At 39.2% G+C, this 24,980-nt stretch overlaps 1 protein-coding gene across 1 annotated transcript in view; it reads left to right on the top strand.

Moving 5' to 3' along the window:
* LOC140483082 (protein transport protein Sec23B) overlaps positions 1-24,980 on the top strand; it is a 71,027-nt gene that overhangs the window by 14,073 nt on the left and 31,974 nt on the right. Inside the window, exons 3-12 of the mRNA XM_072581011.1 lie at positions 1,639-1,696; positions 9,816-9,902; positions 10,075-10,311; positions 11,157-11,239; positions 12,040-12,184; positions 14,771-14,929; positions 16,780-16,891; positions 18,537-18,664; positions 23,669-23,749; positions 24,246-24,335. Of these exons, the coding sequence (XP_072437112.1) occupies positions 1,639-1,696; positions 9,816-9,902; positions 10,075-10,311; positions 11,157-11,239; positions 12,040-12,184; positions 14,771-14,929; positions 16,780-16,891; positions 18,537-18,664; positions 23,669-23,749; positions 24,246-24,335 (1,180 nt within the window). The remainder of the gene's footprint in view (positions 1-1,638; positions 1,697-9,815; positions 9,903-10,074; positions 10,312-11,156; positions 11,240-12,039; positions 12,185-14,770; positions 14,930-16,779; positions 16,892-18,536; positions 18,665-23,668; positions 23,750-24,245; positions 24,336-24,980) is intronic.

Here is a 24,980-nt window from a genome sequence, read left to right as displayed (position 1 = left end):
GTTCCAATATATTTTCAAAGGTGTACAATGCAGAACCTGAAGAGGTTTTAATGCAGAAATGTAATTTTCTTATTGAAATTACTGTTATAAACCGTGAAAGAGCTAAATATTGAATACTTAATACAGACATCTGATTGCCTATATTAGGTGAATGTCCTTGGCCTGTTTTTTCTTCATTTAGTCATATTGTATGTGCACATTTCTTTTTCTCCTGGATATGAGGTATTTTTAATTTCAAGATTCTTGTATCTGTAATGTTGTTTAGGTCATTTTGTAACAATTAAACTACTTTCTCAAAAGTCACAACAAAGTGGACTTTGTAGCATTTTCCAATGAAATGCAGTTTTGGTTGGTGGCATGATTATGCAGTAATTTGCTTTCTATTGAATTTGACCACTAGCATATGGATTCTGTCTTGTTATGATCTTTGCAATAATCTTTGGGGAGTTTCAATTTATATTACATTTTAAAATTAAGGCTGTTGATGCACTATCTTTGAAAAACCTTTTTTGTCAAAGTTTTATTCTTGCCCTCATCAGGACAATTCACAAGAAGTACCAAATAAAACCCAAAAAACAATATTATCCTCTGAGAGGAAAGATCTGATTGTTGGCAAGTAGTCTTTGATGGAAGCATTGCCATGGCGACTGTATCATTTAATGATGACTGACAACTGCTAAGCTTTGTTTAAATTTTAAATCTGGTGTGTTGACTTTGACCAACAAGTATCACTCTGAAAAATAAAGCAGATAATGGCTGTCACCTCTTGCATTGAAATAGTGTGTATATATGTTCTTTCTATCTACAAAGAACAGGGCCTCATGTATTAATCTATGTAGCTTCTGCTATGTACAAGTATGCCAACAATGATTCTCAACTGATGATCCTAAATTATTTCTCAGTATAACTCTTCCCACACTCAGGATTATTTAGGGTATGTTCTGGAATGTGTGCCATTTGGACACTGTTGTTGGTGCTGTAAATGCACGCTGGTTGAGTATGATCTGAACCTTTGTCTGTTATGAACAACTAAGAATACATGCTATTTGATGAGATCGTCCAATTTTTGGGACGTATGACCTTTTCAGCAATCTTTTCTATGCTTAAAATATGAGATGACATGATTAGGGTGGTTTATTGGAGACTGAATGAAAACCTGCAGGTGGAAGTAAATTGATCGATTTGATTATATTTGACTTCCTTGCGGTGTCAGCTATTTAAATCCCTAATTTTCTGATTCAGTCAGGTAAACTACATTGAAATGGTCAGGAATATTTTTGCCTATGTGTTCTGATTTGGATTGGTGTGCTACTAACGAATATTATATACAACGAGACTGATCAGACTAGACTTGGCCAGAAAAAGAAAAAAAACTTTCTAAATATTCCTATTATTTTAAATCAGACCATTAATTATGAGCGATAACCATGTGACGTAGCCTAGTGTATTTTGTCAGACTAGTACAATACTTAATTTCACAATTTTTGAGTTTTATAGATGGACAGAATTGAGGGATGTGATATGTGCCCCATTTTAAATATGCTCAAAGTAAATAAAAAATATATTTGCATAATGAAAAATAAAGTTGTTCTTCAAAGTAACAAGAATGACTTGTTTTTTTTTCTTATTTTAAAACAGTCAAGTGGACTATAGAGCAAAATTATGGGCATGCAACTTTTGTTTCCAGAGAAACCAGGTAAGGCTTGGAGAATTTTAACCACCTAATGTGTGAGTTGGCAAATGAAAGATAACAGTTGACCAGGAAGAAATTTTTGAAAAAGGCTAAACTCTTGTTCTAGCTTTCCAAAGTTCTGCTATTCATTTAAGTGTTCCACACTTAAATACCCACAGTATCCTGTGGATTCTGAAGGATGGGATTTTACAGGTTTCTACCGTTTTAAGTTTAGAAGGATGAGATATGATCTTATTGGGGGGGGGGGGGAATTAAAAAAAATCCTGAGGACACCTAATAGGGTGGATTCTGAGGGGATGTTTTCCTTGTAGGAGAAACTAGAGTTGAGTACTCAATTTGAGAAGACTAGATGAGATAAGATCACTTATCTCTTCAAGAGAATTGTACAATTCTCTTTCCCAGAAAACAATAGAAATTGGGTCATTGAGTTAACTGAAGTCAAGCCCAGTCCTCCACTCAACAAGATCATGACTGATCTAATCTTAATCTCAACTAAAGAATCCTGACTACCTCCGATTCCTTTTCACCCCTTTGCTTATCAAGAATCTACCTATCTCTGCCTTTAAAAAACATTCAAAAATTCTGTCTCCACCACCTTTTTGAGGACAAGTTCCAAAGATACCAAAGCCACTGGGAGACAATTTGCCTTAGCTCTGTCTTAAATGGGCAACTCCTAATTTTGAATCCGTGACCTCCTTATATTAGATTCTTCCACTAGAGGAAACCTTTCTTTTCCTTTCCACATCTACATTGTCAAGTACCCTCAGGAATTTGAATATTTCAATCAATCTAAATTCTAATGGATACAAGCTTGGCATGTCCAGCCTTTCATCATAAGACATCTCATCCATTCCCATGACAGATACTTTAGTAAGCCTTCTCTGAAGTACCTCCATTGAATTTCTATCATTTTTTAATTAAGGGGATTGATATTCCAGGTCTCCAAATGTTGTCTCAGCAGTGCCATGCATAATTGAAGCATAATTGTGCACTTTCATATTCAATTCCCTTTGCTATAAACTTTAACATTCCATCAGCTCTCAGAATTACTTGCTGTACCTTCATACTAACTTTTTAAGATTAAAGCATTTGGCAACCCAGATTTCTGAGTCTCAAGACTCTGTGATCACTCTCCAGTTGAGATAAAAGTACTTTTTTATTATTCTTGCCAAATAGACAATTTCACATTTTCCTACATTATGTTTCATTTTCAGATCTTTGTCCACTCACCTAACACATCCATGGTCTTTATACCCTCCTTATCTCTTCTTCCCAACTACTTTTCCAAATTTAGCTACCATACCTTCAATTCATTCATCTAAATCATTTATATGATCTGTTAAGATTTGAGGCCTCAGCACAGATCCCTGTGGCACTTGTTACATCTTGCCAACCTTAAAGTTGCTAATTTATGCCTACTGTCCATACTTGTCCAGAAGATCTCCCATTTAAGTTATTAGATCAATTTAAAGATGAATATGGGCGGTTCGTAATTCTTAAAGCTTTAATACACGGTGAAGAGTATGGCATTCTAAATGTTTAGTCTCCCAGCACACCCCCTCAAATTCCTGACTGATGCACTTTCTACTTTGATTGCCCTTGGAATGCGACACAATATTATAAGGGGAGACTTTAATCATCTGATGAACCCCACAGTAGATAGAATGCCCAAAAGTTCCCCAAGCATCTCTCGCAATCTAAGCAACTAGTTGACTGATGTGTGGAATTGGGACTGGTGGACGTTTGGAGATGTCTCCACCCTACAGGTAGGGACTTCACCTTTTTTTCTAATCCGCAAAAGTGTCTTACTAGGATAGACCATTTTTAGCTCCCCTCGGTTTTTCTGGATTCGGTGATGTCCTGTAAAATTGGAAACATAGCCATTTCTGATCATGCGGCAGTATTTGGAGGTTAAGATTAATGGCAATGGAACAGGTTCGCAGCATTGGCAAAGTGCTCCATTTATTCTCAAGGACAGTAAGTTTATCGAGTACTTCTCGAGTGAACTTAAAGTGTTCTTGGCTATCGATTTGGGTACAGCTAGTAGTAACCTGTCTGTACTCTGGGAGACTGCTAAGGCGTACGCTACGGGGATATCTCTTATTCGGCCAGTCGAAAGTGACAAGGGAAAGCAGCAGTGTCTGCTCAAGGCATGGTTGAAGGCAGCCGACACAGCATAATTTGGTCATCAGTAACTAAATTGCAATGAGTCACAGCTCTCCAGGTTACATTGTACTTCACGCGCTCTCAAAGAGCGAAGAGAGAACTCTCTTTCGTGAACCAAAGGCTGTTTGAGCATGACAATAGGCCAGGCAAATACGTGGCATATCTGGCCAGGAAAAAGAATACCTCCCTCCCCAATCCATTACATCAATCAGAGAAGGCACTGGGATTCTTACTTGTGACTCTTAAAAAGATCAATGCAGCATTTTGGAGATTTTACTCTGAACTATGTCAAACTATATAGGTTGGCTAAGAGTTTTGTTTTAAGAACCTGGACCTTCCAGGTGTGACCTTGGCACAGACGTCTCTTCTTGATGTCCCCTTAACAGTACGAGAGGACAGCAGGCAGTAAGACAGCTTCAAAGTGGAAAGGCACCGGCCCAGGTGGTCTCCCGAGTGAATTCCAGAGAATTTATAAATATATTGTCAGGGCTGATGCTGGATGTGTACAACTATTCATACAGTCATGACTGCCTCCTGCCATCCCTGAGAGAACCTAACATCTCTCTCATTCTCAAGACAGGGAAGACCCTGGAGGATTGTGCTTCACGTTGTGCTTCAATTTGTGGGCGGCACGGTTGCTCAGTGGTTAGCACTGCTGCCTCACAGCGCCAGAGACCTGAGTTCAATTCCTGTCTCAGGCGACTCTGTGTGGAGTTTGCGCATTCTCCCTGTGTCTGTGTGGGTTTCCTCCAGGTGCTCCGGTTTCCTCCCACAGTTCAAAATGTGCAGGTTAGGTGAATTGGCCATACTAAATTGCCTGTAGTGTCAGGTGAAGGGGTAAATGTAGGGGAATGGGTCTGGGTGGGTTGCGCTTCAGCGAGTCGTTGTGGACTTGTTGGGCCGAAGGACCTGTTTCCACTCTGTAAGTAATCTAATCTAATCTAATATAGGCCCATTTCACTGTTAAATTCAGACTTTATAAAATTTTATCCAAGACACTTGTGTTGAGATTGGGGAGGATGTTGCCCTCTATTGTTGAGGAGGACCATACAGGTTTTATGAAGGGCCACAGGTCCTCCAATAATATTAGATTATTGAATATGGTGCAAGTATGTCAGCAGTTATCGGTTCAGGAACTGGTGATCTATTTAGATGCAGAGAAGGCATTCGACCAGATGGAGTGGCCATATCTTGTTTATACTTTGTAATGGTTTGGTCTCGGTGAGATCTTTGTCAGATGGGTGAATGTCTTGTATAGTGATCCACTGGCCAATGGTTCTCACCAGTGGTGTAAGATCTAGTAATTTCAGTATCAGTAGGGGCAGTCAGCAAGGTTGTCCCCCCTCACTGCTACTGTTAACATTGGTGATTGAATCGTTAGCAGAGGGTATCTAGAGGGGGTCCAACATAGCTACCCTGGAAGTGGGATCAAGGGCACAATAGGTGACATTATATGCAGATGATGTTTCTCTTATCAAACCCAGCAGTTTCTGTACCCCATTTAATACATTGTATTAATTTATTTGGCTCTTTCTCTGGATATAAGATCAATTTTGCAAAGTTGAAGGCTATGCCCATGGGGGTCTTAAGGGAATACCTGATATTGAAGGTGAATTACAATTCCCCTCTAAATGGTGTCAAGTGCGGGGGGTTTCTTTAATTAAGTATATTTGTTACTCTCACCTTTGATCAATTATTTAAGACTAATTTTGCAAATTTGCTTGACATGATTACACAAGATCTTCAAAGATGAGAGGCCCTTCGAATACCCTGGTTAAGTCAGATAATCCTTATCTAAACGAATGTCCTTGGTGATTTGCTACTTCCCATATGAATGCTCCCTCTGATTTGATTAGATTAGATTAGATTACTTACAGTGTGGAAACAGGCCCTTCGGCCCAACAAGTCCACACCGCCCCGCCGAAGCGCAACCCACCCATACCCCTACATCTACATCTACCCCTTACCTAACACTACGGGCAATTTAGCATGGCCAATTCACCTGACCTGCACATCTTTGGACTGTTGGAGGAAACCGGAGCACCCGGAGGAAACCCACGCAGACACGGGGAGAATGTGCAAACTCCACACAGTCAGTCACCTGAGGCGGGAACTGAACCCGGGTCTCTGGCGCTGTGAGGCAGCAGTGCTAACCACTGTGCCACCATGATGTTTCCCAGGCAAACATTGTGGAGACTCACTGAATGCTTTGTTCTTCTATTTGGCGTCACAGGCTGCCACTCATTAAGCTTGCCAAATTGCAGCTACCCCAAGGGTTGGGGGGAGTAGACTTTCCAGATATTAAGACATACCGACCAAGCTTCCTCCTGCCCTTCGAGTGACTGGGCTTGAGGATCCGAAGTCAATATGGTTGGATATCAGGGCCTCCCAGGCAAAGTGCCCCTTTACTAGTCTGTTGTTTAAGGGTAAGACGAGGACAGTTATGGAATACTGTCAGAATCCAATCAGTGTTAATATGGTCAAAACCTGGAGAGCAATGCAACAGAGCGAGGGCAGTTAATCTAAAACCTCCTTTCTTACCCCTGTAGTTGGTGGCACGCCAGCATTCCCTTCAGGGATGATGGATCCTGGATTCAAACTTTGGGCAACTAGGGGAGTCTTCTACTTGAGAGACTTGTTTGAGGGGGAGATTATGGGATGTCCTTCGACCAAATGAGCTGCAAGTATGGATTGTCCAGCAGAGACCATATTCATTTCTTTCTGGTTAGGGATGTTATCCAATAAAAGACTATGCTTTTGACCAACCCCTGAAGGTCTGACACAGAAGAGAGTGCTTCATGCCACAAGTAATCTCTTGGTTAGTGCTCTCTACCACCAACCGAAGTGCAGTGCTTTGAGCGATATTGAGCGACTATGTGAAGTCTGAGAGCAAGAGTTGGGAATGGAGATCACCTTAGAGACTTGGGAGGACATTTGGGAGAATGCGAGAAAGTTCTGGATCTGTAACAGAACACACGCTATGCTGTTGAGGGTGCTTCACAGGATGCATTTGGCCTCCAATCGTCTTGCGAAATTCAAAAAGGGAGCATCTCCAATGTGCCCCAAGTGCACAATAAGCATGGGTACCCTCACTCATTGTTTGTGGTCATGCCACAAGCTTCATAGGTACTGGAGCGCTGTGGCAGGAGTAATAGAGAGGGTCCTGCTAAGTTAAGGTAGACCAGTCTCTCTTATCTTGGGCTTGCTGACTTTATCTTCCTTAGGTGCACATGGGAAAAAGTTATTTAACATTCTAACTTACTGTACAAGGAAGAACATTCTGATGAGCTAGGAGTATGAGAACCCTCTGGGCCTGATGGGGTGGCGTAAATTAATTATGGAGCACATCCCTTTGGTTTTCCTCACAAACATGGTGCACCATGAAACAGAGCTTTTTTATAAGTCATGGCAACCCTTTTTGAATTATCCGGAAGCAGATTTGTCTACCATTTTAATTAGGGCTTTTGTTTAGTCATGATCATTAGGTTTAGTGAATGTTGTGTCTTGAGAGGAAGAATCCCAAATAAATACGGGTGTAATAATTAAAGCTTCCTAAGGTTGGGAGCTTCAGTGTGGTTGTGCTGAGTGGTGTCATTTATTCACTGATTTGTTTTGTAGAGTAGGGTAGTTGTTAGTTCATTGTAAATGTTATAATTTTAGATTGTTGTATTCTTGTAATTTTATAAGTTTTATAAAGAGAAAATTTCTCAATAAAAAATTTTAAAAAGAAAGAATGCTACTGGACTGCAGACATTTTCATTCTTTTTATTACTTTTTGCAATTCCATCGACAGTGGGTTACCTATTGTTTCTACACAGAGTACTAGAGGACAGCTTGAGAAGTGCCAGCTGCTATTATAGATTCATGATTGAAGAATTGTTGGAAATGTTCTTTCCACTGTTGATAGGTCGCTTTTCAAACTTAAGAAGAGATTCACCTTGATGGAAGAACCTTTGTTTGTAGATGCCCCTTGTGGATTCAAAAAGGCTTGTGTTATTTTTTGTTGTCAGCAGTGAAATATACTTTAACTATGTCTCAGTAAAAATAGTTTTGAGTATAGATGCAGCAAAAGCAATTTAAAAACAAAACCCAAAATGTCAAACTATTTAACTTGGGAACCTAGAAGAGCACTGATGCTCTAAAAATTTTAATGTTCCGAAGACATTAAAGTACGTCTATTTTATACTTTGCACGTGAGTGTTCGACAATCAAGTCCAATCATGGAACATGTCAATCTTTATCTGGATGGAATAGCTCTTATTTAAATTATTAACCCCCTTGTACCTACCATGCATAATTTGTAGTGGATAATCTCTAATATTTAGGGACTTGGCGGAATGTGTGATGAGCCAGCATCACTACGGTGCAGACTGGAAAAGAATCATAGAATCAAGGAATCTCTACAGTGCAGAAAATGTGCAGCAAGCCAGCATCACTGTGAAACAGACTGCGGAAGAACCAGCAGTAGATGACTAAAAAGCTAATAAAAATGGGAAAAATTGATTGTGAAAGTAAATTGGCAAGAAATATAAACACCAACAACAAGAACCTCTGTGGGTATATCAAAAGAAATACAAGCTAAGATAAGGGTGGGACCTCAGTAATTGATGGTGAGGAACAGTGAAATGGCAGATAATTTAAATCAGTATTTGGTGGTTTTTGATGTGGAGTACACTCTAAACAGAGAAGCAGTTTGCTAATGGGAGGAAAAATCTTGTAACTCTATCACGAGGGGCGCAGTATTTGACAAACTATTGGGACTAAAGGCAGACAAGTCACCAGGACCTGATGGCTTGCATCCTAAGATTTTAAAGAAAATGGCTGCAGGATAGTGGATGCATTGGTCAAAATATCCTAGGACTTGCTGAATTCCAAGAGGGTTTAGCAGATTAGGAAAATGTCAATGTGATGCCAGTGCAAATTAGAATATACTGGCAGTTCAAAAGATATTCACTAGGTTGATTACTGACTGAAACGGTTTAACTTATCAAAAGCTGATAAATAGACTAGGCCTTTATCCAAGTTCAAAATAATCTTATTAAACCATACAAGACTCTGAGGGGGTTTGAGAAGATGATGTTGAGAATGTGTTTCCATAAATGGAGGAACCTCAAACTAAGGGTCATGGTCGCAGAATATTTAAAACTGAGTTATGAATGAATTTCTTCTCCCAGACGCTGGTGAGTGTCTGGAATTATGTACCCAACAGAGTTATGGGGGCTAGGTCACTGAAAGTATTTGAAGAGGAGACAGAGAGACTTTTTAAATATCAGAGTTGACAGCTGTGCTGAGCTCACATGAAAGAGAAGTTGAGGCCTTGATGAGCCTTGATGAAGACTGATGAAGGAGCAGTGCCCCGAAAGTTCGTGCTTCCAAATAAACCTGTTGGACTATAACCTGGTGTTGTGTGATTTTTAACTTTGAGCCTTGATCTTGTTGAAAGGCAGAGCAAGCTTGAGATGTTAAATTGTAAATTCCTGCTTCTATTTCTTATGTTCTTAATATATTCTTTTAATCTTTTGAAGCTTGAAATTGGATTGTTTCAAAAATGTAACTAATTGTATCAATTTTGTAAACCTCTCATTGAATGATTTTTGTCACCTGTTGCAAATGAGTTGTGAAAATATACTCTATCTTGAAGTATCTGGTGGATATTATCAGCCATTAAATCTAAAGGTTTCAAAAAGTATAATGCTCAACATAACAATTTGGTTGTGGTTTTTTCCTTAAAAATCTAAGTATAGTGGAATATTCCTGCTATGAATATTTGAATGATGGAAAATATCCACCAATATTGCAGAGACTTTGTCCTTCCAAACATTGTGTAATGAAGGAATTTTGCACTGTAAATTTGTATTCCGTGTGAATTCTATATTTGATTTTCAGTGCACACTTTTGTGTTTGTCGAGTCACAAAATTACTTGGTTCTTATCTTTGCAAATTATCTGTTCTACAGTTTTCATCATCTTACTCGGGCATTTCTGAAGTAAATCAGCCAGCTGAGCTACTGCCACAGTTTTCAACTATTGAGTACGTTGTCCAGGTAATGTCAGGGGCATTCTCACTGCATTCATATTACAATGCCATCGTATTTTATTTATTACATTAATTTGTAATTTAAATGATTTGAATTCACAAGGTATTTTGAGTTGTCTTATGTATCTCTTAATGCTTATATAATTTGCATAATGGTCTTTTTAACGGGTATTGAACAGCGAGGTACTCCAGCCCCCCTCATCTTCCTGTATGTGGTGGATACTTGCCTGGAGGAAGATGATCTTCAAGCTTTGAAGGAATCTCTGCAAATGTCCCTGAGTCTGCTTCCTTCCAACGCACTGGTTGGTCTGATTACGTTTGGTCGAATGGTACAGGTCCATGAACTGAACTGCGAAGGGATTTCCAAAAGCTATGTCTTCAGGGGAACAAAGGACCTAACAGCAAAGCAAATTCAGGTGAGCTTGAGGGGTTATTGCAAAGTTCAAAGATTCCATTGAAGTTACTTGAAGTAAATCTCTTCAAGACGTAGACATTTCAACTTCCAAGTTTTTCTGTTTTACAGCATTTTTTTAGCCAAAAAATACATTTCTTGCAAGTTAAGTTTTTGTAACTTTGCTCTACTTCCCATCAAAGTTCATTATTAATGCAGTAGTGCTGTATAAGTTCTACGATGTTAACTGACGGTTCTTTTGTTGAAGCTAGCATTTGCAGAATCAGAACCTATTATCATCCCTGCTTCTATCAATGCTTCTAAACACTATTTTCATAAGGAGAGTATTTGCAACTTTAATTTCAACAATACAGGATGAAGTAATGCCATTTTAAAAGTTTGCAACAAATTTTAGCTTTTGTATTTTCCTTTTTGAATGGTACAGTTGAGTTCAACTGCGCTCATCTCTTATTCAGTAAATCAATCTAAAGCACTCTTGTTAATATTGTTTTTATCAATGTTAATTCAGCTTCCTCAGTTTCCATCCAGAAAAGTTTGAGATGTGGTTAGTTTTCATTATGCAATTATTTTGTCATAAAAGTTTAAAAAAAAGACATATTTTAACCATTTCTGTTAAAAAGTTATCCTAATAAGGTGTGTCCATGCTGATGAGGAATAAGTTACTGCTTAATGTAGTGTTCATATTTTTCAAACTAGTATTTTTTAACTTGCTATGGTGCAAGAGACTTGGGTGAGGATGTTAAACCTCCACTATCTCCATAATACCAAGCCACTTGAAATGTGACTTGATTAGTTTCTTGTATTGAAGTACAGGCATTTTAGTTTTTTTTCTTTGCCTACTTTGAACAGGATATGTTGGGTCTCACAAAGCCATCTGCAGCAGTTCAAGGAAGGGCCCCTCAACCACAGGAACATCCTGGTATATCCAGCAGGTATTGTAACTGCAGGCACTTAAGAGTTGCATAAAAAAAGTCTTAATATTTTATCATTTAAAGAAAAATATATTTAGGGAGAAGCTTTTTTCCCATGTAATTCCCTCAGTTAATTATTTGTCAAAATTAAAATATTCAACTATAAAGCTTCTGTTCAATACATGTTGAATAATTAAGTAGCTATTTGTTAAAATTCAAATGATCATCTCAGATAGGGATGTTCATTCCTCCAAGAGCAAGTTTTTATTAATCTGACATTTTAGAATCTGGAATGGACAGTTTGGTTATCATATTCCATTTGAAGTACCATCATAAGAGCATATTTAATTCTCGAGATTCTTATCAAAGCTTCACTCCTTTTTATTTCTGACTAAATTTTATTGGAATGCACACCATGTTTATAATAAAGTATGGAAATAACAGTCTGTTTCTGCCACTTAGACTTATTAATTTAACATATCATTGAGTTTCTCCTGATCTCTTCCTTCATTTTCAGTATCAGTTTATTCAGTATTGGTCATAAGATTTTTTTTCAATCATCGTAAATGCTTTACTTGAATGAATACATAGTAAATAAAATGCTCAAGAATCTAGACCTCAGACTGGTATTACAAATTTGGTTAATTTCAGATAGTACATTTAAAATAAAACATCACCCCAACTGTTTCCCTTAACCTCTGATATTTCCTAACACTATTTACAAAGTTGAATACCTAGCTGTCTGGCAGCGAGCTTTGATAGTTTATGCTTATTTAAGATGCTTCAGCTAACAACACAGATGATATGCTGCTTTTTCTAAGGTTCTTGCAGCCAGTGCAGAAGATTGACATGAACTTGACAGACCTGCTTGGAGAACTTCAGAGAGACCCCTGGCCTGTACCTCAGGGCAAAAGACCTTTGCGATCTACTGGTGTGGCCATATCCATAGCAGTTGGTTTGCTGGAGGTAATGAGCTGTAGCTTCATGTTTATGTAATTATTTTGAGATGTTAAACCATTAAAATAGACTGAACAAACAAATTTCTCCATTTCCCTAGTAGTTTAATACCTGACATTTAATTTATTTTAGAAGAAATTGTGAATTAATTTCCTCAGGACAATATTCATGTTGGATAGAACATAGGACAATACAGCCAGAACAGGCCTTCGGTCCTAGCTTCCTGTTGGAGTTTTAATTAAGGAGATTTAATAAACATTTCCTGGAACAAGTGTGGTTGTCACATGGGTCAGTTGGGCTCTCTTCACTGGTCTCCCACACAATGGGAAAACTGACCGTACATATCCACTGTTCGCACACACTTCTGTACTCTCTCATTCAGCAACTAGTGGTTGTTGATGGAATCTACCCAGTGATTGGGAGTAAGTCATCTCAGGTTCATATATAACTGTTTGGGCTCAAGAATTTCTAAAAGAAAAGAAAGTGTTTGTATCTCATAGATTTTTAATGGATACATTTTCTCTTTATTTTTCACTGTTCTTGTTCCTTGATAAAGAGAAAAGCAACAACTCTTACATTTTTCTTCTCTGTTGGCCAATAGAAAACTTACCATTAAGCAACTAGTTTGGAAATAAACACTCAGCAATATTAAATGTTTGCTAGGTGCTAATCTGTGGGTTTCCCAGTAGAGCAATTCATCTGGGGAAAGAAATTATATACGAGATGTCTAACTGATATTTTTCAGTGTCCCACAATTTGGAGGAAGAAAATATTGAAGCTTTATGTGCAAGAAGTCTTTGTTTTTAAATTGTGATGTTAATGCAGTTCTGTTGCTACAACTTGTTCTGTGACTTGAAGTGATGTTGTTGAAATATGGTGGGAGCTAAAGCCAACGTTATTTGATTATCTTGATCTCTTGAAAACAACAAATGTTGGAGATCACAGCAGGTGAGACAGCATCTATGGAGAGAGAGCAAGCTAACGTTTCAGAATTGGCTTGCTTATAGGAGGCAGAGGGTAGTGGTGAAAGATTGTTTGTTTTTCAGTCTGGAGGTCCATGACTAGTGGTGTTCTGCAAGGATCTGTACTGGGGCCTGTGCAGTTTGTGATTGGATGAAAATGTAAATGGGTAGATTACTAAGGGTACAGACAATGCAAAGATTGGTGGAGTTGTGGATAGTGTAGAAGGTTGTCAAAGGATACAGCGGGACATAGATCAGTTGCAGATCAGGTCAGAGAAATGGCAGATGGAGTTTAATCTGAGTAAGTGTGAGATGCTGCACTTTGGAAGATCAAATGTTAAGGAAAAGTATATGGTTAATGGCAGGACCCTGAACAAAATTGTACAGCGGGATCTTGAGGGTTCAAGTCCATAGCTCCCTGAAAGTGGCCATGCAAGTAGATAGGGTGGTGAAGAAGGCATATGACATGCTTGTATTTATTGGTCAGGGAATTGAGTACAAGAGCTAGGATGTCATGTTGCAGCTTTATAAGACTTTGGTTAGGCCACACTTGGAATACTGCGTTTAATTCTGGTTGCCACATTACCAGAAGGATGTGGAGGCTTTGGAGAGGGTGCAGAAGAGGTTTAGCAGCATGCTGCCTGGAATAGTGAATATGAACTATAAGGAGATGCTAGAAAATCTCAGTTTGTTTTCACTGGAGCGGCGGAGTTTGAGGGGAGACTTGATAGAAGTCTACAAAATTATGAGATGCGTAGATAGTATTGAGTCAAAATGTCTAATAGTAGTAGGCATGCATTTAAGGTGAGAAGGGGAAAGTTCAAAAGAGATGTGAGGAGCAAGTTTTTCACAGTGATAAGAATTTGGAATGCACTGTCAGGGGTGGTGCTGAAGGCAAATATGATATGGGCTTTTAAGAGACTTCTAGGTAAGCGCATGAATATGCAAGGAATGGAGGGATATGGACCAAGGGCAGACAGAAAGGATTAGTTTAGTTTAGTGTCCTGTTTGGCACAGCGTCCTGGGCCGAAGGGCCCGTTCCAGTGATGTACAGTTCTATATTCTATGTCTAGATGACTGCTCATCAAAGCAGAAGTGAAGTGTGGAGGGGCCAGAATTTATGCTACAGTTGGTTGGGAGTAGGGGTGGCATTGGAGTGTTGGAGGAGAAAAGATGTTGATAGTTCAGATTAAGTGATCAGAATGCGAGAATGGCAGAACAATGACGTGCCTAACTGCCGGACTGGAAATAACAGTCCAACTGGGGTAGGGGAAATGGAGAGAAGACATGGTGACTATGAATGTAACAAGTAAAGCTAAAAGGAAGGGAAGGAATGGGAGTTGGTTCACGATCTCTACTATCAACTTCTTTTCTCCCCCAGCATGCCAACTCCACACCCCCTCCCCCAATTATAACATAAAGGCCCTGCCCCCACACTTCACTTCAGTTGTGATGAAGAGTCATCTAGACTCAAAACGTTGGCTTTCTCTCACTCCATGGATGCAACCTGAGCCAGTGTGATCTCCAGCATGTTGATTTCAGATCAGATTCCAGCATCTTCAGTAATTTGCTCCTATCTTGATCTCTTGTCGATCTTTGTTTTATTATGCTAATATTTGAATGCCTTCCTCAGGGTAGCTTTCCTAACACTGGAGCTAGAATAATGTTGTTCACTGGAGGACCACCGACTCAGGGCCCCGGCATGGTAGTGGGGGATGAGCTTAAATCGCCCATTCGCTCATGGCATGATATAGAAAAGGATAATGCACGATTCCTAAAGAAAGCGACCAAGGTTGGTCTATTTTGTTTTTGATATCTTAAAATGTTATAGTTGCATGGAATGTCACTAATTATTTAATAGTTTTTGACATACAAGCTAAGAGATTTAGAGAGTGAACTTTTTTCATTCTTTCATGGGATACAGCCATCACTGACAAGGTCAGCATTTGTTCTTTATCCCAAATTACCCTTGAACTGTGAGTGGCTTGCTTGGCCATTTCAGAGGGCCAAGTAAACTTGCATATAGACCAGACTGGATAAATGTACCAGATTGCTTCTGTAATGGAAATCAAAGGACCAGATGGATCTTAACCAAAATTTATATTAGTTCCATGATACCATTACTGAGAGGTACTTTCCTGATGAAAGGCTTTTGCCCAAAACATTGATTTTCCTGCTTCTCGGATATTGCCTGACCAGCTGTGCTTTTCCAACACCACACACTCAACCCAGCTTTCCTGTTATAGTCTAAATGTATTAGTTAATTTTAAATCCTGCCATTTAATAATTGGTGAGATTTTAACCCATAACTTTAAAGCCTTGCTCTGGTCATCTGAATTACTAGTCCAGTAACATTACCACTACCTCTTCCCAGTTTTGTTTTTTTTGTCAATTATTTACATTTTTATCCTTTTGTGAGTAAAACTTGTTTCTCCCTATGTCTATCAAATCCTCTTTGATTTGTTTAATACTTTCTTGCATATTAAAATTTAAACCGGCCCACTCATTACAATTTACCCACTTCCATCTGGGATGGACATCAAAACAAATTCAATTGTACCTCGATTAAGTTACCAGTGGATTTTCTTTGACAGCAATGAATGATTACTGTTATATAATTCATTGGTGAGATAGAAAATTTGTAGTTGAGAAGTTTTTTGATTTTTAAATTCATTTTATGGAATGAAATTGTGATAGTTAATCACTATTGCACTCTTGATTCATTGGCTCAGCTAGTACAATGCTATTGACTCAACTTTTCATGTCAAACTTCAGTACTTGACCATATAATCTGAACTGATAACTCTGATGCTGAGTGACCACAGCACTGTAAGAGGTGCCATCTATTGGATGAGTCATTAAATCAAGACATTTCTAGCTGCTTAAAAATGTACATACAAATCTAGAGTCACTAGTTTTATCGTAGCAAGTTCTGATTTCCTGACCAAAATTACTTCCTACAAACAACAACCACCAAAATTAGATTATTTAATCATCCATAGAATAATCCATACAATCCCCGCAGGCCATTTGGCCCAATAAGTCTACACCAACCCTCCAAAGGGCATCCCACCCAAACCCATTCCCTTACCCTATCCCTGTAACTCTGCATTTCCCATGGCTAACACACCTAACCTACACATCCCTGAACACTGTGGGTAATTTAGCATGGCCAATCCACCTAACTTGCACAACTTTGGACTGTGGGATGAAACCAGAGCACCCGGTAGAAACCCATGAAGACATGGGTAGAACATGTAAACTCCACACAGTCATCAACTCCACAGGTCCCTGCTGCTGTGAGGCAGCAGTGCTAACCACTAAGCTACTCTGTACTCATTCATTTTGTTTTTGAATCTTCACAAATTGGCTGTTGTGTTTACCAATATAACAATTATTGCACTTTACACGCTCTTAAATACCCTAAAATGTGATAAGAGTAACGTACTTGCCCCCTCCTTCATTCTTTAGTTTGATCCTTCTTTAGAAGACCACTTGCTCTCGCTTCCGCAAGCTCTCTGCATCACTAAAGCTGTAATTACGATTTTGATCTCCACACTTGACAGCTCCTGTGCTGGCTTTGTTGTTAGGATTGTTCTCTTTCAGCTATGTTTTGTAATTTTCATTTGTTTTTCTCTTCAGCACTATGACGCTCTAGCAAACCGTGCAGCAGTAAATGGACATTGCATTGACATCTATGCTTGTGCCCTGGATCAGACCGGTCTTTTGGAATTAAAGTGTTGCTGCAATCTGACTGGGCAAGTGTTTACTAATGGATTAGATTAGAATCCCTACAGTATGGAAACAGGCCCTTTGGCCCTCCGAAGAGTAACCCACCCAGACCCATTCCCCTACCCTACCCTATATTTACACCTGACTAACTCACCTAAATGGGCAATTCATCTGACCTGCACTTGTTTGGATAGTGGGAGGAAACCGGAGCACCCGGAGAAAATTTAAGTAGACATGGGGAGGATGTCACCCGACAGTCGCCTGTGGCGGGAATCAAACCCAAATCGTTGGTGCTGTGAGGCAGCAGTGCTAACCACTCAGCCACCGTGCTGCCCCACATAAAACATTGAGATCTAGTTATTGTGTAACTTAACCATAAGCAATAGATTTATAGTTCTCTCAACCTGATGAGTTGAATCTTTTTTTCTCTTGTTTTGAGAGAACAGTAAGGGTTCCTGATGAAGCAAAGTTCCATGAGTCTCCATCAAATTAACCAAACACTTAGTTGATATGAATATTTAGAAAGTGATTGGATGAAATATGATCAAATTTTCTCCATCATTAGTGTGTAACATTTAAAGATGTTAATGTCTCTGATTTTTGTTTAAAATGATTTCCTCATCAAAATATTGAATATTGCACTGAAAAAAAAATACACCGGCTAATTTTGCACAGTTAAGGACCATCAAGGGAGTAGGAAGGATTACAACAAGAACAAGCTAAATAAAACCACCTCAGATAGAGTTTCTACTTGGTTGCATTTAAGAAGTCAAGGTCGAAATGCACTAGTTAATTTCCAAACCAGTGGCCCTTCTGAAGTAGAGGGACCATTTTTAAGCTTAGAAGCCTGGCTCAGCTGAGGCTCTTTCTCAGTGTCATGGCATTAGCAACTGTCTATTGACTCTCTAACCAATTTGGAGGGTGAGCAGGATGTTACAACAAAACTATTCCATGGTTCATAAAAGCACAGAAGGAAATATCCATTTGTGTCTTTAAGAGGAAATTAAGGAAACTTTCTCTTAAGAGCGGAAGCTTAAAACCTCAAAAAGCAAGCTTGAAAACTGTGAATATTTTGGAAACCAGACAACAAAGGAAAAATTAAAACAACAGTAAATAGAGTCAGAAATGAAGAAACCGAGCTCTTGCAGATATATTAAAAGGGTAGAAATACATGGTCATGTCTTTGAGGCAGAGACAGGAGACAAGAAGCATAATAAACTCAAAGTCTGGCTCTGCAGTGAATAACTGCTCTCCTGTATAGTAGGATGACTGGCTGAGATGCTGTTTTTTTTTATTCCTATTTTCCTAATCAAACTGTTCAGAGAGGTTATTACATACTTTTGGAGCAGGTGAGAATTAAATCCCGGCCTCTTGGTCCAGGGTTAGGGACACTACCATGGTGCCATAACTGGGCCCCCAAACTCGACTCTGCTGGGACCTGAACCCACAACCTTTAATGACCAACCCGAGCAAGCTTTAGAAATCCAATGCATTCTCCAGAGATTTTCATAAAGATTTGATTACTGTCTTCCATCTGATGCTCATTCTCAGCCTTGTAATGGAAGTAATAGACATATTTCTTGTTGAAAAATATTTGAAGTATATATTGGTGAATGTCACAAAGTGTACATTAAATAACTTTACAATCTGTGTCCACTTCTGTCAACCCAGAGGTTACATTGTGATGGGGGACTCCTTCAACACTTCCCTCTTCAAGCAAACATTTCAAAGGGTTTTCAGCAAAGGTCTTCAGGGGGATTTCAGGATGGCTTTTGGTGCCACGTTAGAGCTTAAGGTGAGAGGGTGCTTTCAATTCCCATTTTATGTTTTTAATTTCTGAATTAACTCATAAAACTGTTGATGAGGATATCACTAACACTGTTGTATTGCTATCAGGCATTTGGAATGCCTGCTTGTTTTTCTTTCTTCCTTTCACTTGCTTTCATGATTTACTTTTATCTCGACCAAGTTTTTTTTTCTGGTGGAGGTAGACATTGCTCATCTCACATAGTGAAAATGAAAGTATTTAATATCATAGTGTGATGTTGTTCTGCACCATTATTGATGGCATAAAAGCAACAAGCATCCTGAATCACTGTTCCAAGTATTGGGCCACTATCTGTTTGAACCTGACATAATTTTTGAAGTCTTGTAACAACTGTGAAGTCTTGTGATAATGCTGACTGTGCTTATCATTATACCTCCCCAGCCTTCACTATGACTGTGTTTGTGTCATGTTTGTAATGATTTATCTTCGTGAGCATTAAGTGTGGTGAAAAGTGGCTTCACCTGACAGGTGTGATTTTTTTAAGTTAGGGATCTTAATTTTTTAATGCAAGTCATCAATGTAATTTGTGGACACGACATCAGTTGCTAACATGTAAGTGCTCGAAGCAGCATTAAAAATGATCTCTGTGAAATGCAGTGTGTCAGAAATGATCATAAGACTGTAATTTCATCTTGGGTTAGAATGTAGTATAAGCATTTGCAATTTTAATCTTTTATTATAACATGAGAAAATGGCACAGATTTTTTTTTTCAACATCTACTATTTGATTCAAAAAAATGTATGCCAGCAGAATCGTAGAAATGTGACATTCATTATCTCAGAATTGGAAGAGAATAAATTCAAACCAGCTTTCCTTCTAAATTTTTATTTTTTATTCATTCACGTGATGAGGGTGTTACTGGACAACCCAGCATTTATTGCCCATCCCTAATGGCCTAGCGAGCAGTTAAGAGTCAACATTGCTATGGGTCTGGAGTCACATGTAGGCCAGACCTGATAAGAGTGGCAGATTCCTTCCCTAAAGGACATTTGTAAACCAGATGGGTTTTTCCAACAATCGACAATGTATTCACGATCATCGTTAGATTCTTACTTCCAGATTTTAGAGTTCAAATTACATCATCTATCATGGCGGGATTCAAACCTGAATCCCCAGAACATTCCCTGCATCTCTGAATTAACAGTGTGGTGATAATACCATTCGGCCATTGCTGTGTAGTAACCTCTGTGAGAATCTATTGCAGCATCTGTTGCCATGACCAGGTTTGGTTTACAATATAGTTTGCTTATGCCTAAGCTGTTGGGTATTTCATTTAGACAGAGTAGATATTGCAGATGCTGGAGATGAGAGTCAAGATTAGAGTGTTGCTGAAAAAGCACAGCAGGTCAGACAGCATCCGAGGAGCAGGAAAATCAACATTTCGGGCAAAAGCCCTTCATCAGGAAATGTTCCTGCTTCTCAGATGCTGCCTGACCTGCTGTGTTTTTCCAGCACCACTCTAATTTTGGCACTTGATTAAGTTTGTTTTTGTTACTGATTTTTGTTTTTAATAATAAGACAGTAATCAAGTAATTTAGCTGTTACAGATTTGAATCAACAAGCCTACAGATGAATTTAGATCCATTGTCATTTTTGAAAATTTATAGATTGTTCCATTCAGAGAGAAATTAAACTACAATCGGTTCTGCTGTAACGCAGTAGTTCTGTTCTCATGCAACCCTTATTTTAAGAGAATGTTAGAATAGCTGCACCATTTAAACCAATGGGGCTGGAATTCCATTAGAAGCAATACACACTTTAAAGGTTCGCATCTTGGAAACAGTGACCCAATTCATTAAGCATGCTATAGCAAATTTGTATTAATGAAACATGCGTTATGGCAGAACAACCTGTATATTTTTTTTATTCATTCACTAGCTGGCCAGAACTTATTACCTGTCCCTAGTTATCCTTGAGAGGTGATGGTGGGCTGCCTTCTTGAATCACTGCACTTTGTGTTTGTGTAGACCCACAATGCCATTAGGAAGGGAATTCCAGGATTTTGACCCTGTGGCAGTGAAGTCTTGCTAATATATTTCCAAGTCAGGATGGTGAGTGGCTTGGAGAGGAACTTACAGGTGGTTTCCTATGCAACTAATGCCCTTATCCTTCCAGATGGAAATAGTCATGCGTTTGGAAGGTGCTGGGGATCTTTGGTGAATTTCTGCAGTGCATTTTGTAGATAGTACACACTGCTGCAACTGAGCAAGAGTGTTGTGGGGTGAATATTTGTGGATGTTGAGTCAAACAAGCGGGCTACTTTGTCTGAGATGTTGTTAGACTTCTTGAGTGTTGTTGGGCTGCACCAATCCCGGGGGTATTCGTCACACTCCTGACTTGTGCCTTGTAGGTGGTGGACAGGCTTTGGAGAGTCAAGAGGTGAGTTACTCACCACAGTATTCCTAGCCTTTGACTTGGCTCTTGTAGCCACTGTGTTTATCTGGCAAGTCCAATGTCTGATCAATGGTAACCCCAAAGATGTTGATAATGGGGGATTCGATGATGATAGTACCACTTGAAGGCCAAGCAATAGTGGTTAGATTGTCTGTCACTTATTGGAGATGGTCATTGCATGGCATTTATGGGATGCAAATGTTACTCCCAATTGTTTACCCAAGCCTGGATATTGTGCAGATCTTATTGTATTTAAATATGCTTCAGTATCCAGGAGTCACAAATGGTGCTGAACATCAACAAACATCCCCACTTCTGACCTTTATGATGGAAGGTTATTGAAGCAGCTGAAATTGGTTGGGCCTAGGACTCTAGCCTGAGCATCTCCTGCAAAGATGTCCTGAAGCTGAAATGACTGACCTCCTACAATCACAATCATCTTCCTATGTGCCAGGTATGACTCAACCAGTGGAGAGTTTGCCCCTGAAAACCATTGATTTCCATTTTGTTAGGGCACCTTGATGCCACATGCCTTGAATGTGGCCTTGATGTCAGGGGCTCTTACTCTCACCTCATCTCTGAAATTCAGCTCTTTTGTCCATGTTTGAACGAAGACTGTAATGAGGTCAGGGGTTGAGTGGCCCTGGAGGAACCCAAACTGGCTGTCAGTGAACAGGTGCTGCTTGACAGCATTGTTGATGGCACCTCCATAACTTTGGTGATCAAGCTTATGCTGATGGCCGCAAATGGGTTGGATTTGTCCTGGGCAACTTTCAGATATTGTCTGATAGATGACAGTTTATAGCTGTACTGGAAGAGCTTCACTAGGGCAGTGTCAAATTCTGGAGCACTAGTCTCCGGTACTATCTCCAGAATGTTGTCAGGGCCCATAGCCTCCAACTGTTTCTTGATATCACTTAGAGTGAATCAAACTGGCTGAAGGCTAATTTTTGGAGGAGGCTGCAATAGATCTTCAGGTGAAGATTGCTGTGACTGCTTCAGCACTGTCTTTTGCATTAATATTTTGAGCTCTTCCATCATTGAGGAGGGGGATATTTGTGGAGCTGCCTCCTCCAGTGAGGTTTTGATTGTCCACTATCATTCATGACTGGATGAAGTAGGATTGCAGAGCTTAATTCTGATCCTTTGGTTGTGGGATTGCTTAGCTTTGTCCATCACTTGCTGTTTATGCTGTTTTGGCATGCAAGTAGTCCTGTTTTGTGACTTCACCAGCTTGACACCTCATTTTTAGATATGCCTGATCCTGCTCCAAGTCAGCCCTTCTGCGCTCTCCATTGAACCAGGATTGATTCCCCTGGCTTGATGATAATGGTTGCGTGGGAGACATGGTGAGCTGGAGGTTGTAGATATTGCAAGAGTACGATCCAGTCTCGAGTTGCTAGATGTATTTGAAGTCTGTCCTGTTTAGCTTCATGGTGATGCTGCACAACATTATGGAGCTTATTCTCAAAGTGAAGGTGGGGACTTCATCTCCAGAAACACTGTACAGTGGTCACTGTTACTGATACGGTCATGGACAGATGCATCTGCAGCTGGCAGATTGGTAAGGATGAGGTTGAATATGTTTTTTTCCTCTTATTGGTTCCCTCACCACCTGCTGCAGACCCAGTCTAGCAGCAATGTCCTTTAGGACCTGACCAGCTTGACCAGTAGCGCTGCTGCTAAGCTACTCTTGATGGTGGACATTGAAATCTCCCACCCAGAGTATATTTTGCATCTTTTGCACCCTCTGTCTTCAAGTTTTGTTCAACATGGAGGGGATTCATCAGCGGAGGGGAGGTGGTACATGGTAATCAGCAGGTTTCCTTGTTCATGTTTAACCTGAAGCCATAAGACTTCATGGGGTCCAAAGTCAATGTTGAGGACTCCCAGGGATACTCCCTCCCAACTGTATAGTGCTAATGGGGTCTAGCTGAAGCTTTTCATCTTATACTTGTCACAACAAATGCAAGAATTATACATTTCAAACAAACATAACAATTTAGACTGCAGGAGAAGAGTGCTTGCTGTTTGGCAAATTGACTTTGATTAGCTGAGGTGTTAAGAGAGAGCACCAGGAACTAGGATTCTCTAAGCTCCTGGGTAACCAATGGTTGTACACATTCTTGACATTTGTAGAAAAAAGCTCCTTGTATATGAATCTATGTAATTTCTTGCAAATCTAAATGTGAGATGTAACAAGCTTGACATCCCCTTAAGTTGGTTGTTGGTTGTAACTATTAGCCCATTGAGAATGGTCCATAAATGCTGCCCAAATACGTAGAACAAAAATTTGGAAACATGGGCTGGTTGATCATGATCTGTATCCTATTACAAACAACTGAATGAACATGTTGTTCCCAGCCACTGAGGAATAAGGACAATATGCCTGGCCTGGCATTGACATTGAAATTCGTACATGATGTTGCTTAATGGTGTGGTAGGCAGAAGTTCTTTTTGGACCAATGGCAGCATCTTGTTACTGCATTGTATTTGTGTTTGCTCTTCACAAATTTATGAGAGGAGATTATGTAATTTCATTACACTGACACAAATCTATCAATACTTTATTTCAGACGACTAGAGAACTGAAAATTGCTGGTGCAATTGGGACCTGTGTGTCTCTGAATTCCAAAGGGCCTTCTGTGTCTGAGAATGTAAGTTTGAGTTTATTCTTTGTAGACATTCCATACCTAACTTTCTAGCATTTTTAAGCTCCAATGGGGCTATTATTTTGTTTTCAAATGACCAACTTTGTTCACTTCCATTTTGCATTCAATCAGCAAGATTTTTAATTTATCTGTGGACTTAAAGAAGTCCACATTATTTGAACATCAAATAATGGCAATCGGTAACAGAGCTTGATAATTGGAAATGTCTTAACTTGCGTATTAATCCAAGTATCAAGAGAAAAGTAACATTAGTTTTAAGATTCTCTGAAGACTGTGTAAAGGCAGGTTAAAATTATAAGCACTTTATATTTTTTAAAATTTTCTAATCAAAAAAATTTGCTGTACTTAATAACTCAAACTACTTGAAAGAATTGACTTGTTGCAGCAGATTTGATATCTGCTCCGTTCTTAAATACATTTGTAGTAGAGACGGACAATTCAAGCAGACATGCATTTGATTAAATTTCTTCTGTTCGTTTAGGAGCTGGGTGTAGGTGGCACATGCCAATGGAAAGTTTGCAGTTTGGATCCTTGCACTACACTGGGCATCTACTTTGAAGTGGTAAATCAAGTGAGTCTTTCTTTCTTCCGCATACAGAAATCTTGGTAGGAACTCCTGCCTCTCTCAAGTCTTGCTGAAGTCTCATTAAAACCTACTGTTAATCTGAAAAGACTGAGAATTCAAGGTAAAAGTCTGCTGTGCCAAGAAATTAGCTAAACAAAATAACACATTTTGCTGTTATTACAGAAGGAATGCTAAGAAAATATGGAGTAAAATGTCTCCTGCATCTCTGCTTAATCTAATCAAAATATTATGGTCAGTAAATAAGCAGGATAGAGAGAAACCATCTCATCTGGTGAAAAGTCTAGGAATAGAGGATGTGGTCTGAGAATAAGAACCTGATCTGTAGTAGTGAAGTATAGAAAACATTGTGGTAAAAGTCTGTAACTCTCTCTCCCGCAAATGACAGTTGATGCTAATTTAGAAGTTGATGGACTTTTTTTATGAACCATAAGTATTAAAAGACACTGGTAAATTAGACCACTGATCAACTATTTTAAATGGTGGAATAGCTCAAGGTACTGAATGACCTACTGCTGTTCCTGTATTTTTATACAGTGTTAATTTAGAAAAACAACACTTGAATTCACAGATCTAAATTGGTATCCTTATGAGTTAGAGATCACCTGGGGGTTACCATTGACCACAAACTGA

The sequence above is a fragment of the Chiloscyllium punctatum genome, chromosome 11, assembly GCF_047496795.1.
Source record: "Chiloscyllium punctatum isolate Juve2018m chromosome 11, sChiPun1.3, whole genome shotgun sequence".
NCBI classification, from domain to species: Eukaryota; Metazoa; Chordata; class Chondrichthyes; order Orectolobiformes; family Hemiscylliidae; genus Chiloscyllium; species Chiloscyllium punctatum.
Note: the sequence above shows the minus strand (reverse complement) of the source record. Positions and strands in the feature narration are given on the sequence as shown.